The 14,535-nt window shown below is 38.8% G+C and overlaps 1 protein-coding gene across 1 annotated transcript in view; it reads right to left on the bottom strand.

Annotated features, from left to right (window-relative positions):
- The window catches only part of MYO3A (myosin IIIA), a 123,220-nt gene that overhangs the window by 59,067 nt on the left and 49,618 nt on the right, over window positions 1-14,535 (bottom strand). The window contains exons 8-11 of the mRNA XM_065666606.1: window positions 11,751-11,827; window positions 10,266-10,411; window positions 8,574-8,639; window positions 8,015-8,170 (exon numbers count right to left, since the gene is read on the bottom strand). Coding sequence (XP_065522678.1) covers window positions 8,015-8,170; window positions 8,574-8,639; window positions 10,266-10,411; window positions 11,751-11,827 — 445 coding nt within the window. The remainder of the gene's footprint in view (window positions 1-8,014; window positions 8,171-8,573; window positions 8,640-10,265; window positions 10,412-11,750; window positions 11,828-14,535) is intronic.

Below are 14,535 nucleotides of genomic sequence, written 5' to 3'. Positions count from 1 at the left end.
CGTGTCTGTGTGGGGAAAGAAAGACAGCTTTTGCTGCAAGAGATCCAAAACTGGGCTGTAATCTGGTATGTATTATATTTAAATATAATTGAAGTTGAAGCAGAAAACACACACAAATGCAAGCAGGCACCATTGAAAAGGATGAGTGGTGCAAAACAATCACAATTCTCCTAGGTCTGACCTCTTCTTCCCTTTCCTTTGGAGCCCATTTTTACTGTCCTGATAGTACTGTCCTTAAAATACCACTATGAGACAATTTTTGGTTGCACTTACACCCAGGTTGTATTAAAAAGGATGTGGTAATATTAAGACTTAAATTCACTCTTCAGCTTTGCATGGTCTGCTGCTGCTTGATTTGCATTTACCAGCTGAAGTATAGTACTGCATTCACAAGCCAGATGTACAGAGAAAATCCTACCCTCTCAATGGGAATGTGCCCCCTCTATAGCCCAAGCTCCCATTGACATTTTAACAGTTTCAGCTAAAAATTTAAATTTGGACAGTTGAAACAATTTCTCCTTTGTTCCTCCATGAAGGTTATTTTGTGTTCAGAGAACGCGCCTAATATCAGTAGGACTTTGAGAAAGTCCTATCAACATGTACATGAAGGAAAGATGCAGGAAGTGCAGGACTATATCAAGCTCTGCTGTTCTACTTTTACACTGACAAAGGAAAACCCAAAACAAGGCATCTGTCAAGCTATGCTTTACATTTCTGGTGGAATTGTTACACAGTGAGTACTTTTTTGTTTGTTTGTTTAAATGTTACTGCCTATCAGTGACAGTGATATTTCGCAAGATTTGTTTCAATTACCATTTTTCATTTAATGCAGGAAGCTGACAACTGCCTTGCAAGAAGGGATGGGAATGCTCCAGTCATGGAGACTTCTCTTTTTTCATATTATTCTTTTAAGGAAACTATCTCTGTTTATGGCAGGGAAGCTTAATTACATAAAATTGATTCTGCTGTAATCCTCTTCAGCTGACATTATGATAACACTAGTGCTTGTTAAACCAGATTTTATTGTCCATTCTCCAGAGTACAGCAGAGCAGCAGATTTGCAGAACACAATATTTTTCTGCTTTGCTGTCAAAGGGCACAGTCCCCTTAAGGGCAGTTATACTGCTTCTCTTGCTAAAACTCCAACCGCTTAAAACCCCCACATCAATGCTGTTGATATCAATACTGAAATTCCATTATCATCATGCACATAGACATTGTGAACTGAAATAACCACATTTCTCTGTTCAGAAATTATTCATTGGAGGAATCAGATCTCACAGCCATGCTCACCAAGCAATTTAAGCAGCTAAAGGCCAGAAACATCCTTCCAGTGTGGACAAGAAAATGAGTCAAGGCAGCATTGTTTGTGTGCATCCTCCTTCACACCCCCTGCTTATCTTTCAAGATTCAGTTAAATCAAAATGAGGCAACCGCAGCTATTTCTTCTTCAAATTGTCAGAATGTATTTAAAAGATTTCTGATAGGTCCAAAAATACCATGAAAAGAAAAGTGTGACTCATGATGCCTCGTTGAACTCTCTGCTTAATCTGGCTGAAGACTCATATATAGACTAAAAAGTGACAGGAAAAAGGCTGGCCTGGGTCTGGGTGTAAAAAAGAAACTAGAAATAATCGGGTTTTCTGTAAGGTGAAGGGGGGAACAGCTGTACGCCTCCCAGTAGTTATAAGGAACATTAAAAGTGACAAACAGAAAACAAACAAAAGCAACACAGAGAAACCTGTACAGGGTCTGTCACTGCTGGTGCTTCTATTTCTCTGGAGGCTGCACAGAACAATACACACTTAAGATCAAAATTTTGTCTTCAGCAGATGTATCTGGTGGAATACGTTTAAATAAAACTGTAGTCTTACGTCAATGCAAAACCTGCACCTGAATTTAGAAAACTGCATTGATATGACTCCAGCTGTATGTGCACAATGCTTTGCAGGAAAACCTGTGCTCCCTCTATGTTTAAATGATTGGACAGCACTGGCTGCAGTCTCAGGGAGCTGTGCCCAAGCTTATGCAACGTTGCTGAGAGCACAGTGCTGCCCAGCAGAGCTACAGGGCTTTTGATTCAGAGGTGGTCCATGTCCTTCCAACTAGGTCATGTCCTGCTCTGCACAATCTGTTTGCTAAAGCCTGTACTGGTTTACTATGCCCTCCAAAAGCAGATTATTGGTCCTTCATAATCTTCATAATAGTCTCAAGGGATGGATGTATCCCTGACAATTTTCAGTGCAAAATATGTGTTCTTAACTGAGCAAATAAGAGGTCTCTAAAAGGACTCTTTAGGATCAGTTCTTTATTGCCATCATGAGTCAGGTCCATGCTCTATGGTCAGAATCATACTGAGAAGATGAAGGTGAAGGTCCAAAAGCAAGTGATGCCTGGTGAGGTGTCCCACCTTCAGGAGAAATGAGTTGCCGAGCACGTGGACTGACAGTAAAGTAGCAGTTGTGGACCTTTACTCCCAGGGAGGCCTGAATGCAGGAGTAACTTCTCTCTCCTGCTTTGCTTCAGCAAGTAAACTATTCGTCATTCAGGCATTGCTGCTGTCCATTGTATTGCATGGAAGGAGATTCTTATTCTATTGTAGAAATGTGTATTAACTAGAAGCATGGGACTGGAGGTTGTGTTGCCAGAAACTCTTATCACTTCTGCAGCTTGAAAGCAGTTTGCAGCATAGCTGTCCTACAAAGCCCACACTGAATTACAGTGAGATGAAGAAGTGGCTTGAAGTGCTGAAGGACTGGTCTGGATCTCTGAACCCCCATGTTTAAGGCCCTACTCTGATACATACTATCTGGAGACCTTGACCAAGACAGCACTGGACTCCGTGTGAGCTGTCTTACTCTGCTCCTCACGCTGCATTAGTCAAGCTAGTGTGGTGATTTCCCCTCAGCTACAATCTGCCCTGCAGATTTGGGCTTAAAGGATTGCTGTCAGCTGCTTTCCACTTGCAGAATGACTCAGAGATAGAAATAGAGAGAGAGAACACCCAGAAAATAAGTGACACAAGTCTCCGCAATCAGGGAAAGTCGTGGAAAGAAACTGTAGGGTACTCCATGCTTTTAACAGGGGAGAATAAATTCACCACCACCTTTGTGCATGTTGTACACTGAACTTCTACAAGCTCACTTACCTCCCTGAACTTTCCAAATAGTTAAATAGAGCAACCGTTCTGCACCCTATCGCTAGATTTTAGTGGTATCCCTGCGTGACCAATACAGAAGTACAAAATCTTAGGAAAGTAATTCAGCTTACCCCAAAGCCCTTGGAATCACTTTGCAGTAGCATGGGTCTCTTTCCTATGTTTACTTAGAGGATATATAACAATGAGGCTCTTAACCTGGGGACCAGAGTCATTTGCTGAAATCTAGGTGCAGTGAATATCCCTTGCGTATACAGCTCATTCTGGAATGAGTCATAATTCCCAGGAAATACACACTGTACTAATCATTGCACATTTCTGCAGAGATTATTGTAAAAGCAGTCAAGATTAAGACAGCCAAACAACTCCAGATAAAAGTCTTACAAGCCTGACTGTCAGGTGTAGATGCGACAGTTCTGAAGGACATTTCAAAGACAGCTATTTCTGTTGCAAAGTAAAACTCTTTACAATGCAGTTCTTTTCCCCTCATTTGCCCTAGCAAAAAGTGGGTTTTTTAGAGCAGTTTGGGGCTATATGCTGCAGCACTCATTTCTAATAATTATTTTCATCACTAATTATAAATTATAACAGCTATAATGTGACTTACAAGAATATATGTGACTGAAGGATTTGCTAAAAGTGAGGGGAAACCTAAGGTGAATGGCTAGGCTCAAATGAGGTTATTGTTTGTTCATTAGAGAATTTGTCTTATTTTTGTTAAAGATTGTGCAATAAATTCCATTATCATGCCTTTTGTGTCACTACCAACATAGAAAAGAATTGGAATATAGTATGTAAAGAGCTAGGTGGTCCTGAGGACTGGAGTAACTGATATGGGATGAAGTTTATTTGCATAAAATCTCAGGATCATACTACTAGGTTGTAACAGAATATTTTCTATTGGTTGAAAGAAAGTTCATCAATTTGAAAAGACCAAAGGAAAAGTAGTATCAAGATCATTATGAGTCATGAACCCCTCTGGAAAGAGGCAAATGCCATGTTGTGAGTTGCACAAAGAAAAAGGCTTTTCTTGCCATAGCCATGACAAAGTCAACCCCTGCAGAAGCCCAAGGCCCTTATCGTGAATGTGGCTCTCCTCACCTAGAATTCACAGGTCAGTGAGAAACCAAATACTAAACAAAACCCCACAATTGCACTTAGGATGCAACTTTGCCTGCTTCACCTACTTCCTAACATTAATTTATCTCCTTCAGCTTACTTCATCATTCCAAACAGCAGATTTTAGAGAGTTTCAGTTAAGATGGTATTAGAAAATGTTAATGTATCAAGGGACATTTTCTCATGCCCTTGGCATTGTAATTTCAACGTGAGATCTGAATTAGAAAAGGTTTAGTTGCAAACAGATATTTTTAGCATGAAGAAGTGATGACTTCAGAGAAAAAATGTATTGCATTTTCTCAAAGTAAAAAAGTGGAATTTGTAATGAAGCTCATTGTTAGTATACATGCTTTTTTTGAACCTCAAGTAGCATCAGATAAGCTAGTGGTATAAGACTGTTCAGAGGCTACTGAAAAAACAGTACAGTCTTCCATCACCCACATTAAGTCTTGAGCAGGTCTATGGCATATTGCCCTTTAAGTTGATGTTTCCGGTTATTCTGGAGGTAAGTGGGCTCTGTTCCTCTTGCTAGGTGTTAAGAAAGGATACAGAACTGAAAACAAGGTTCCTCTTCACTGGAATAACAATAATGGGAAGGTTCAGAGGGCCCAGTGCAACGTCCTAATGACTCAGTGACTCATCAACGGTAGAAAATACCTCAGGAACACTGGTGCTAATGGAGTGATTGTAGGGTGGCTCCCCTCTGTGTCTAGAACACACATTCTTCCTGAGCAGCCATAGTGCTCAAAGATTGGATCTGAAGATCTGGACTTCCGCACAAACTTCTGAGCCTGTGACATAACCTAACAGGATCTCTTGTTTTTGAACTATATACACTGCACATTCAGCAAACAAGATAAGGTCACAAGCACATCAACAGACAACCACTGCAGAAGGCAGTCAGAATCAAATTACACCTCAGCATGCTGGGCAAAAAGGGTAATTTGATTCTGAGCACACACAGGAAGATGCAGTGGCTGGACCTCAGCTATTACCGTCCAGGCATTTTTCTTTTTCTTCTTTTGAAATACAAAACTTTTATTAATAAAGTTGAATTTGAAGAGGAGAGGAAACACATATTGAGACAATAACTGGATTCCTTCCTTACAGCTTTAAGGCAATATTACCAAATTTCTTGAGTTTGTATGCCATGCCCATTTATCCAACACGACACAGGTAGGAGGATTTCTTCTCTCAGTGGAAGGGAGAGTTTTTTAATGCCTTAAACTACTTGCCTCCCAGTGCCAAAAAGCAGCAGAGCTTCAAATTACGGACTGAGAGTGTCAGTTGGAGACCAGGAGGGAGCTTTAGAAGGAAAGTTGCCGGCAGCTGGTAAAAGTTCAGGAATTTCACAAAAGGGCCCTATAGTGCCAGTGTAAAAACAGCCCCATAACAGCACAATCAAGGAAAAAAAAAAAAAAAGCCAGAAGATTTCAAGATGAGCCTTTTCCAGGTGACTTGCCACTGCACAGCCTATGCCTTGGCCCTGGATCAAATTTACATGCTACTTTTGTATACACACTGCTTTTGACACCATTTACTCTGTGCAGATTGAAGGCCAGAAGATACACATCATTAGTATTTAAAGACTTTAAAAAACGACCACTGAATTCAAAGATCTTTGTATAACCCTTTTATCATGCAGAAAGAACAAATGCCATTCTCCTTTACAGGCCTGGAATTCTAATTTCTTCTAAAGTAAAATAAGGTACATAAGGTAGTTTCAGCTACTCGAAAATCATATCTACTTTTCTTGCTCTTACAGGGATGGTAACAGATATTAAGATGGGTACTCTTACTGCTCCTAGGAGACAGCTAGTCTTTTGCTGCATGCACTGCTATGAAAGACAATCTTCCAGCAAATGTAGAAAATAAACATGTTAAAGCTGAAGTTATTGTAGGGACAGTGACTGTAAAATGGGATTTTTACTTCCAGTCTTTCATACTGCCTTCACTGATCTCATGTATGGAAAGATTTGGTTAAATCAGTGCAAATGAGATTTATATTAGTATCAGCCTGCTATGAGGTATGGACCAAGCTATTAGTTTAACCATGCCATTTAAATTAAATAACTAGATCTTTTACACAGTTTCAGAAAATAAATTACCACTATTTTCAGAGAGAAAATTCCATCTTCCCTCGGGAAAATTTATGTAGAAATTATACTTGATCAGCTGTAAAAACATGTGTAACTTCATCACATGGTACTACATTCCCTTAAACTTATTCATGTGAAGACTGAATAAAACACAATCTAAACAGGATGGAGGAAGTACCAATAGATCATCCTGTTCCTGTGCCATTTGACTGCTTTGTGTGCATGCAAATTGGGCCACTTTCTTTATGCATGTATTGTATAGGAAAAGAAAGTTCATGTGATTTGCTTTATGCAGCATTTACGCAGGAAAAAAAAAAAAAGAAAGGATTTTGGAAAAAAGTATAGGACTTGACAGAAAACAAATGTATGCGTTCTACAGAATGGGTAAAAAAGCTCATGACGATTTGACTTCAAGAATGTTTTTTAAAAATTATTTAGGCTTTGAAAGGACCAGTGTCACAAGTGTTATCAGGATTTCAGTTCATGTTACTTAGTGTTTTGGACTACTTTTACCAACATATCATTTTCCTATATCGCATAAATTAATACTTTCAAAAGTCTGGAGTATGTTGCTGTTTTAGTGCTCAGCACTGACATCTAATAAACTTCTTTCTATTCCAGAATCTTTCTGGATTAAGCAAATATAAAGTCTGCACATACAAATCCAGTCTGAAGCTCAAATTTAAGCCAACTGCATAGTTTTTCTCTGAAATGCCAGAAGAGGGGAAGTACTACTCATGCCACATACATTTAAGGTCCAAGGAAACTTGAAAATTATAAATTATTTAGAAATAGATTTTTAATTAGCTTTAAAGCATAGAATAAATAGGAAAATTTCAAGAGTTAAAACTGAAGACTGCTGTATATATTATTACTATAAATATGTCTGAAAGGAAATGCGGCAGATTTCAGTAAGCTTTTTCCATACGCGATAATGCCAAAATGTCTTTTAAGTTTTATGTGCCATTTAAAAGAAAAGAAAGATTGTCATGCCTTACTGTGAACCACAGGAGCAGTCACACCAGTAGTACATCAATACTAATCTGCTACATTTCACAACTGACACACTACTTCAGTATACTGAATTGGGTTTTTTTAAATTGTAAAATTGAGCCAAGCCATTGACAGCTCTTTTAAACAAAAGCCATCAGGTGCTAAGTGATTTATTCAGAATTGATATTCCTAAATACCAGTGGAAGAAAGAAAATATCTATACAATAAGACATAGGATTTGAATTTGCAATACACTTCATTCAGTCAGTGGTATCCAATTGTTGCAGGAACCTGATCAGTTATTTTTAGCATACTTGCTTAAAATGAACATTAGCTGACCATGTAAATGTAAGAAAATGCCAAACATAATTTCGCCTAACCTTAGCTTTCCGAATGATAAGATCCTAATCTGCATCTTGAGTCAGAGGAGAAAGGAAAGGCACTTCTAAAGACTCTTTAATCCTACATGCGAATCGTAATGCCCCTCTCTTGCCACTGGCTTTATAGGGGAACCAAAAGATTAAGCTGTCTATTTTTTGGCCAGCCACAGTTATGACAGGTGAATCTTTCCCTGAGTGCTAGCCGTTCTGAAACAGTGAAAGTATCAAAATTGTCCCAACTGGTCTACTTTTTTAGCTACTTTTACCTTGCCTTTTCAGTTACTCCCATTTGTTGATGAACATCAATAAATTCCATGAGTTGTCTTTGTAGCACGTTTTCTTTTCCTTCAATTTGCTTAATAAAATCATGCTGCAAAAGACTAGATACTGTTGGACGCTTCTCATAATCTTTAGTCAAGCACCTGTGCTGGCAGAAAAAACATATCATTGTTGAGGGACTGCTGTTCAGTTTTGAAATGCTGGTCTGTAGTTTACTTATGCTTCCATAATAAATACATCCATCTTAATCACAAAAGCTCTATACTGAAAATAGTTAAGATTTCACCAAATTGATGAGTCCAAGTTGTTAAATTACTGCATTTTAAAACAAAATAGTCTGTAAGAAAAACAGAAACATCAAATGTGTTAAAATGTTACTTCACGTTTTAAATCTGGACTCCCACTTGAAAGCCAAACTGGATTTACAAGGGTTTTTAAGGAAAAGTATTAGTGGCAACAGATTTCCATAGTGAATACAAAGACACTTTACATGTGACATTTACACATGTTCCACGTTCAGCTACTGTGGTCTCAACTGTTACTCACTTGTTAATGAAGTCATTGAATTCAGGTGACCACAGTTCAGGCTGCTGTAGTGTTGGAGGAGGATTCCTGCAAAGGTCAATGTGACAATAAATTAATAAGCTGCTCACTTGACAAAAACAATGTATGAAGGCAGGCTGAGTAACAAGGTTTAGAAGGCCACTGAAAAAAATAATGATTTTGACTGGTAAAACCAGCATGGGTATATGACACACTACCTCACTGGTTCTCCTACTTTCTGTAACTAACAAGGAGAAATAGCACAGATGTGATCTACCAAGCATAGCCAAGAATCACTACAGTTTTTTCAGTCAAATCAATTATCAGAAGTGAAACTAACAACCCATTAATCACTATTCACTTGTAATGGCAAGTTTCTCTTTACGAGCCTGAAACAATATACTTTCTTCAGAGACTTTTTACACAGAAATTCTATTTTAGGTTTTCCCAGGACTGAATTAGTCAACTTGCTGAACAAAGTGTCAGAAGAAATTAGCTCTTTAACTATTTCTCATCTATCAGAAATTAATCAGAAGTCAAACGAAGGCCTAAATACTGCTACTTTCATTTTGTCGTTAGAGCTGTTTACCTTAGGTGTTAACTTGGTACAAATTGTTTTAACAGCCTTCCATTCAAACAGAAGACCAAGTATAGACACAAAGACAAAAGGAATACCTATAGACAAGGTGACTTTTGTCTATTTTCATTCAATCATCATAACTGTTTTTCTTACTCTGTCACCTTCAGGTTGTTCTTAATGGAAAGAAAGGTTTTTGATCTTGCATTTGCTTGAGGGAAGGAAGGTGCCCAGTACTTGTAAGGGTATAATCAAATGGTTTTTGAAGGCCCTGCTGAAATGACTGACCACAGCAGTTTGTAACTACTTGCCCCATAGGAAGTAAAGGTAAGAAGAGCATTCATGTTCTGCTTCAGTGCCAAGTCAGCCAAGATTTCTTAAACCTGAAGAAAATTTATACTAATCTGGGTGACTTCACTGTAAAGGACTTGAAGCACTCATGTAGACTATGCGGTTTCAACTGTTTTGGTGCTTTTCCAACTAGAATGAAATCCACAAACAGCTGTATGATCCTTCCCTACTGACTTTGAGATAGATGTTCCCTGAAATGCTGTTAAGTGGCAATTTGGGTACTTTTACCTCCAGCTTCAAAGAAGACATATAAGAAGTTGCTATTTGCACTGCCCAAGGACAGCAACATTGGAACTGCTAGGAGCAGCACAAACTAATGAAAAGTGGCAGCCTAAATGTATGGGAGTGGTGGAAGAACACTTTGCTTCAAAGGACATAACTCCTGAGGACAGGTATGGGGCTTGTTCATCATAGAGGCATGCTCAGACTCTGTATTTCTATCATAAATTATTCTTTATGACAAAATATACAGGACTCTGCATGCTAAGTACTGTGCTCATGTATTTTGTGCAGCAGTCCACACACGAGAAGGCCTTGTGGCTTTTTCTCAAATGTAGTCACAGTCAGCTCTGAACTACTCAATGTGTGCACATGGCTGAAGCAGAGCCTGCAGAAAACATAGCTGGACAAAGTATTTCTAACCTCCCCCTAGTATAAACAATACAAAGAAACTCTACACATAAATTTACACAGTCTAAGCTTGAAGAAAGTAAGTTAAGGAAAAAGGTCTGTCTCACCTGGCAGAAATAAGTACATCAAGATATTACCTTGGTATTTTGAAGAGTGCCCTCATAGGGTGCAAATCAGCAAGGGGTGGATCTCCATCTCCCAGCTCTATTGCAGTAATACCCAGCGACCATGCATCACATCTAGCATCATAGGAGCTATCTAGCTGCTGCTCACAGGCAATCACCTGTTGGAGTAAAAGACTTGAATGGTCACTGTATGTCCAAATTTAAGAGTATACCCACAGCTGGGGAAATCTCTTACAGGACTGAGATGCTCAGTGAAATCCACAGACTTGCATGCATCCAGCAACCTAAGGCATCCTGTTGCTGAGAAAAACCCAATGCTTAAACTAGAGAAGGCAGGTGCCCATGGACACCAGGTTCTCTGACCAGATGGTCCCACGTCAGACAAAGGGGTGCAAATCCTTGGCCTTTTCAGCTGAAGGTGGTAAACTACATCCCGTGCTTAGGGAAGTAGAAAGAAACTCAGCAATGCTAAACTCTTTTCTATGAATTAATCCTGCAAAATAACTAATGGAGATATACTGCTCTCTCTATGAAGTGAAACAAGTAGGAACTCCTGCTGAAGTTGAATTCATTGTCTCTTACAGGGTCCTTGTTCAGCCAAATCAGCCAATTTCAAGATGAAGATATTTTTTCAACAATGCATTTGCCACTGGATTACAGCAAATGGATTTGATTTCATGTATATTTCAGCTTATCCACAATGCTGAATGAATCTAGAATTTTTCATGCCATTATCTACGGGTCTAAACCAACATGCATGTTGCTAGCTACATGGTTAGACCAATGTTTATGAACAGAGTATTTTTATAAAAACATGTATAGTTTCGTGTGCATGTACATGCATGTGTTGTGCGTGCACAAATGCTGCAAGTGCAAAGCTTATTTATAACAAAATAGCTTTCTTGACTCAGCTTAAGATGTATCTTTGTATGCTTCAATTTCAGACCAGAAAAACCTCCAAAATATGTACTATCTTATGAATATTATATATATACATATATGAATATATACACACACTCTATTATAGTACATCTTATTCATTCATACTAAACTCTTCCATTTCTTGCTGTCAGCTACAGATGTACAGCATTAAAAACTTTCCAGGTGTAGAAATCAAAAGATAAAAGCTATAATGTATTAAAAAATTACCACCCTGGGCTCCTTCCATCCATGGGAATATGACATACACACAGTTTCAGAGCTTGGAGGCTGAAAAGGATTAACGGTAGTACTCTCTCCTCTTTAACATTTTAATAAACAATTTAACATCTTGCTCTCTGGTTTTAACCTTGTAATTTCAAAAATAAACCCAATTTTAACTTAATCCCTGCAAACATGTAAGAAAAAAAAAAAAGTTGAAAACGCTTTTTTAAAGGACACTGATATTTCATGTGAGGAACAGACCAGCGGTCAGGAAGAAAGACAAAGAGCAAGCAGAAATACAGAACGCAACCCTTCAAATACCAGTGACAGAATGTTTTGAAACGTGAATCTAACCTCTGGAGCCATCCAGAACGGGGTGCCCACGGAGGTGTTCCGACGGAGGCGAGTGCTCGTCAGCTGTGCAGACACACCTGGAAGAACGAAGGGAAGCCATAATCAGAGCAACTGCTATTTCCATCCAAGACAACCCTTCTGAGTGTTGATGTCCTTGTCTTCATGCTATGACTTTTTCTATAGGCAAATCTCAGATACATCTGTCTGGCCAAGTCCACAAAGGTACTCAGCACTTCACCTGAAGTTCTCCACATCCTTCGTTTCCAGTGACTCAAGTAGAAGTGGGATTTAGCCCCATATGGGCACTTCCTTAGTAATCTGACATATATTTTGACTGGCTAATTACAATTTTCCTATATCCTGTTTTAGGAGAGCAGTAGAGCACTTTAGGGAAAAGAAAAAAATAAAAAGAGTTCTGTACCTTGCACATATTTATTTTTTTCTTTTAACGCTCAGCACTGATATTATTATGTTTCATTATTAATACATTTCAGGTTGAACCCTATAAAATATACTTATCCTCATCTCTCAGTGGCTCAGCCATAAAAAAGAAACAATAAAACCTGCAAGTTTCTTACAAGACCAGAAGTCTCTCCATGTTCAAAGCACACTCTCAAAGCAACAACAAATGCCTGCAAATCAGCTTTGTAACATGAGCTGTAGTTTAGAGGAATTAACTATTTCAGGCCAAGAGCTAGAATGTGAGCTCTGAGGTCTGAAGATTACTTATGGTTTTAAATTAAAAGACACTGAAATATTAGGAGTTCTAGTGGGATACAGCACACTTCTGACCGGCCTGCCATCAGTTTCCTTCATTACAAAACAAGTTTGTATTGGTTGGAAATATCTTTATTGTGTGCAAAGGAAAGAGCACAACACATGGAGAAAAACCACCCATCCGCTAGCATGTCCTGGACTGTTGTGGATTTATGAGTCAACTGTGACGTCCACACATGGAGAAAAACTCCCATTCCACTAGCAAGTCCCAAACTGTTATGGATTTAGTAACAGCCATCTGTGAGGTCCACCACAGGCACAGGCTGAAGTGCCAATATCACGGATGGCAAGAGAGGTGCTGAGTTCTTCACTTCTTCCAATATCTAAGACTGACACTACAGCTCACTTAATTTGCCTTCATATGCATATCTGCTTCCTTTTCAAAAAAGTAAAAAGACTGAGTTTCACTCAGTGAGTGCCATTTCATTTTTCTGAAACCTATGAAGCTCCAGAGAGCACCACTGGCCAGTTTCACCCCTGTATTGTCTGGTTTGAGCCTGGGTGAACATATCTTCCTGAAAATTCTGCTGATGTTTCATAAAAGGAACAATTCGCAGTAACTGCCCAGTGGAAATACTAACTACATCTCTGTCTAGGCAGAATTTGATTGGTTTGGGGTTTTTAAAGTAGTGGTCAAGAAATCATAAAGGGCTTGATCTGTTTTTCACTCTAAAGCTATGTAGGTCTTCAGCTCTGATTGACAAAACATATCTGCATTTGCCCGTCACAGAAATGTATATAACTGCTGAAAATAAGGCAGCAAGAAAGATCCTGCCTGTTCCTTTGGGACAAACACAACCGTTGCTTTTATGGTTGCCTCCCTCTAGTCTACTTCAGGCTTGAGAAAGTAAAATCTCTATTTCTCCCTGCATGCAGAAAGACCGATACAGTGTTTACACCATGGAAAGTAGGTCAGTCTTAGCACAAAGTCCATCAGTCCTACTTCAGCTCAGCTAAGCACGGCTTTGATTTTGGCACCTCGAGGAGTTGTCCGAGGTCCAGCTTCCGGCTGGTTGTTTCGAGCTGTGGCTGTTCCAAGCCCTCAGCAAAACACGTCATTCAGAAAGCAAGGAGTAAGCACACATCACCACACATCTGTCACTGTTGCAGAGATGCCAACAGACATCTTTACATGATCCTCATTTTTGAAGGGAAAGGAAGCTACTCTTCCCTCTCTCTTTCTATGTGTTGTGGGAGTCCCCTGTGCTAAGGCCTTTTTTGTAGTCTTGGACAAGGAAACAGGATTCGGATCTGCAGGCAAAGAAATTTTTATGATTCCATTGTCAGATATTCTAAATAATCACGACTTTCTGTAGAGATAAAGAACAAAATATAAAAGGTACATTAACGTGCACATCCTTTTCTGTCTGTGCATTGTTGCTTTTTTCTCTTTGAACTGTAATTATTAAACTGAAAGATTTTTTCCTCCTCCACCCTTTTTTACTGCAATAAAAAGCTGATTTAATTTAAATTGTTCACCACTGCCTTCATCAGGCTCTTGAGGTCTTTGTGTGCTTTTTGTTTGTTTTGGGTTTTTACCATTTTGCTCCTAGCAGTAAAGTGGCATTTCAGATTATGGAGCCTAGGTTTTATGACAAATGATATTTCCTCAGGCTTTTTCTGTGTATAGAGGAAATATGATGTAATTCCACACTTAGTAACATTTCTTCCAGCATTTCAGTAACCAGTCAAGCATGTAGCTGGCCAGCTTTTTTTAACTTCTGTATTTTCTAAAAAACCCGTCTTGCTCCTCCCCCTTCCCCTTCACTATTGCTTTGCTGCAAAATGAGTCAAATATTGTCCTAAGAAAATAAAAAAACGTTATAAAATAGCATATCACATTATCATATACACATATCACACAATGTTTATCACACACAAATGGTAAATCTTATGAAAGTGAAAAGCTTACTGAATAAGTGCATTAGTAGTACCAATGCAGACCATACCCTGAAGAAAATATTGTTTTCCTCCTCTTTTTTTTTTTTTTAGGCACTAGTTTACTAAT

Source organism: Lathamus discolor, chromosome 2 (assembly GCF_037157495.1).
Source record: "Lathamus discolor isolate bLatDis1 chromosome 2, bLatDis1.hap1, whole genome shotgun sequence".
Taxonomy (NCBI): Eukaryota; Metazoa; Chordata; class Aves; order Psittaciformes; family Psittacidae; genus Lathamus; species Lathamus discolor.
The sequence above is the reverse complement of the archived record's forward strand: the minus strand, read 5'-3'. Positions and strand labels throughout refer to the sequence as shown.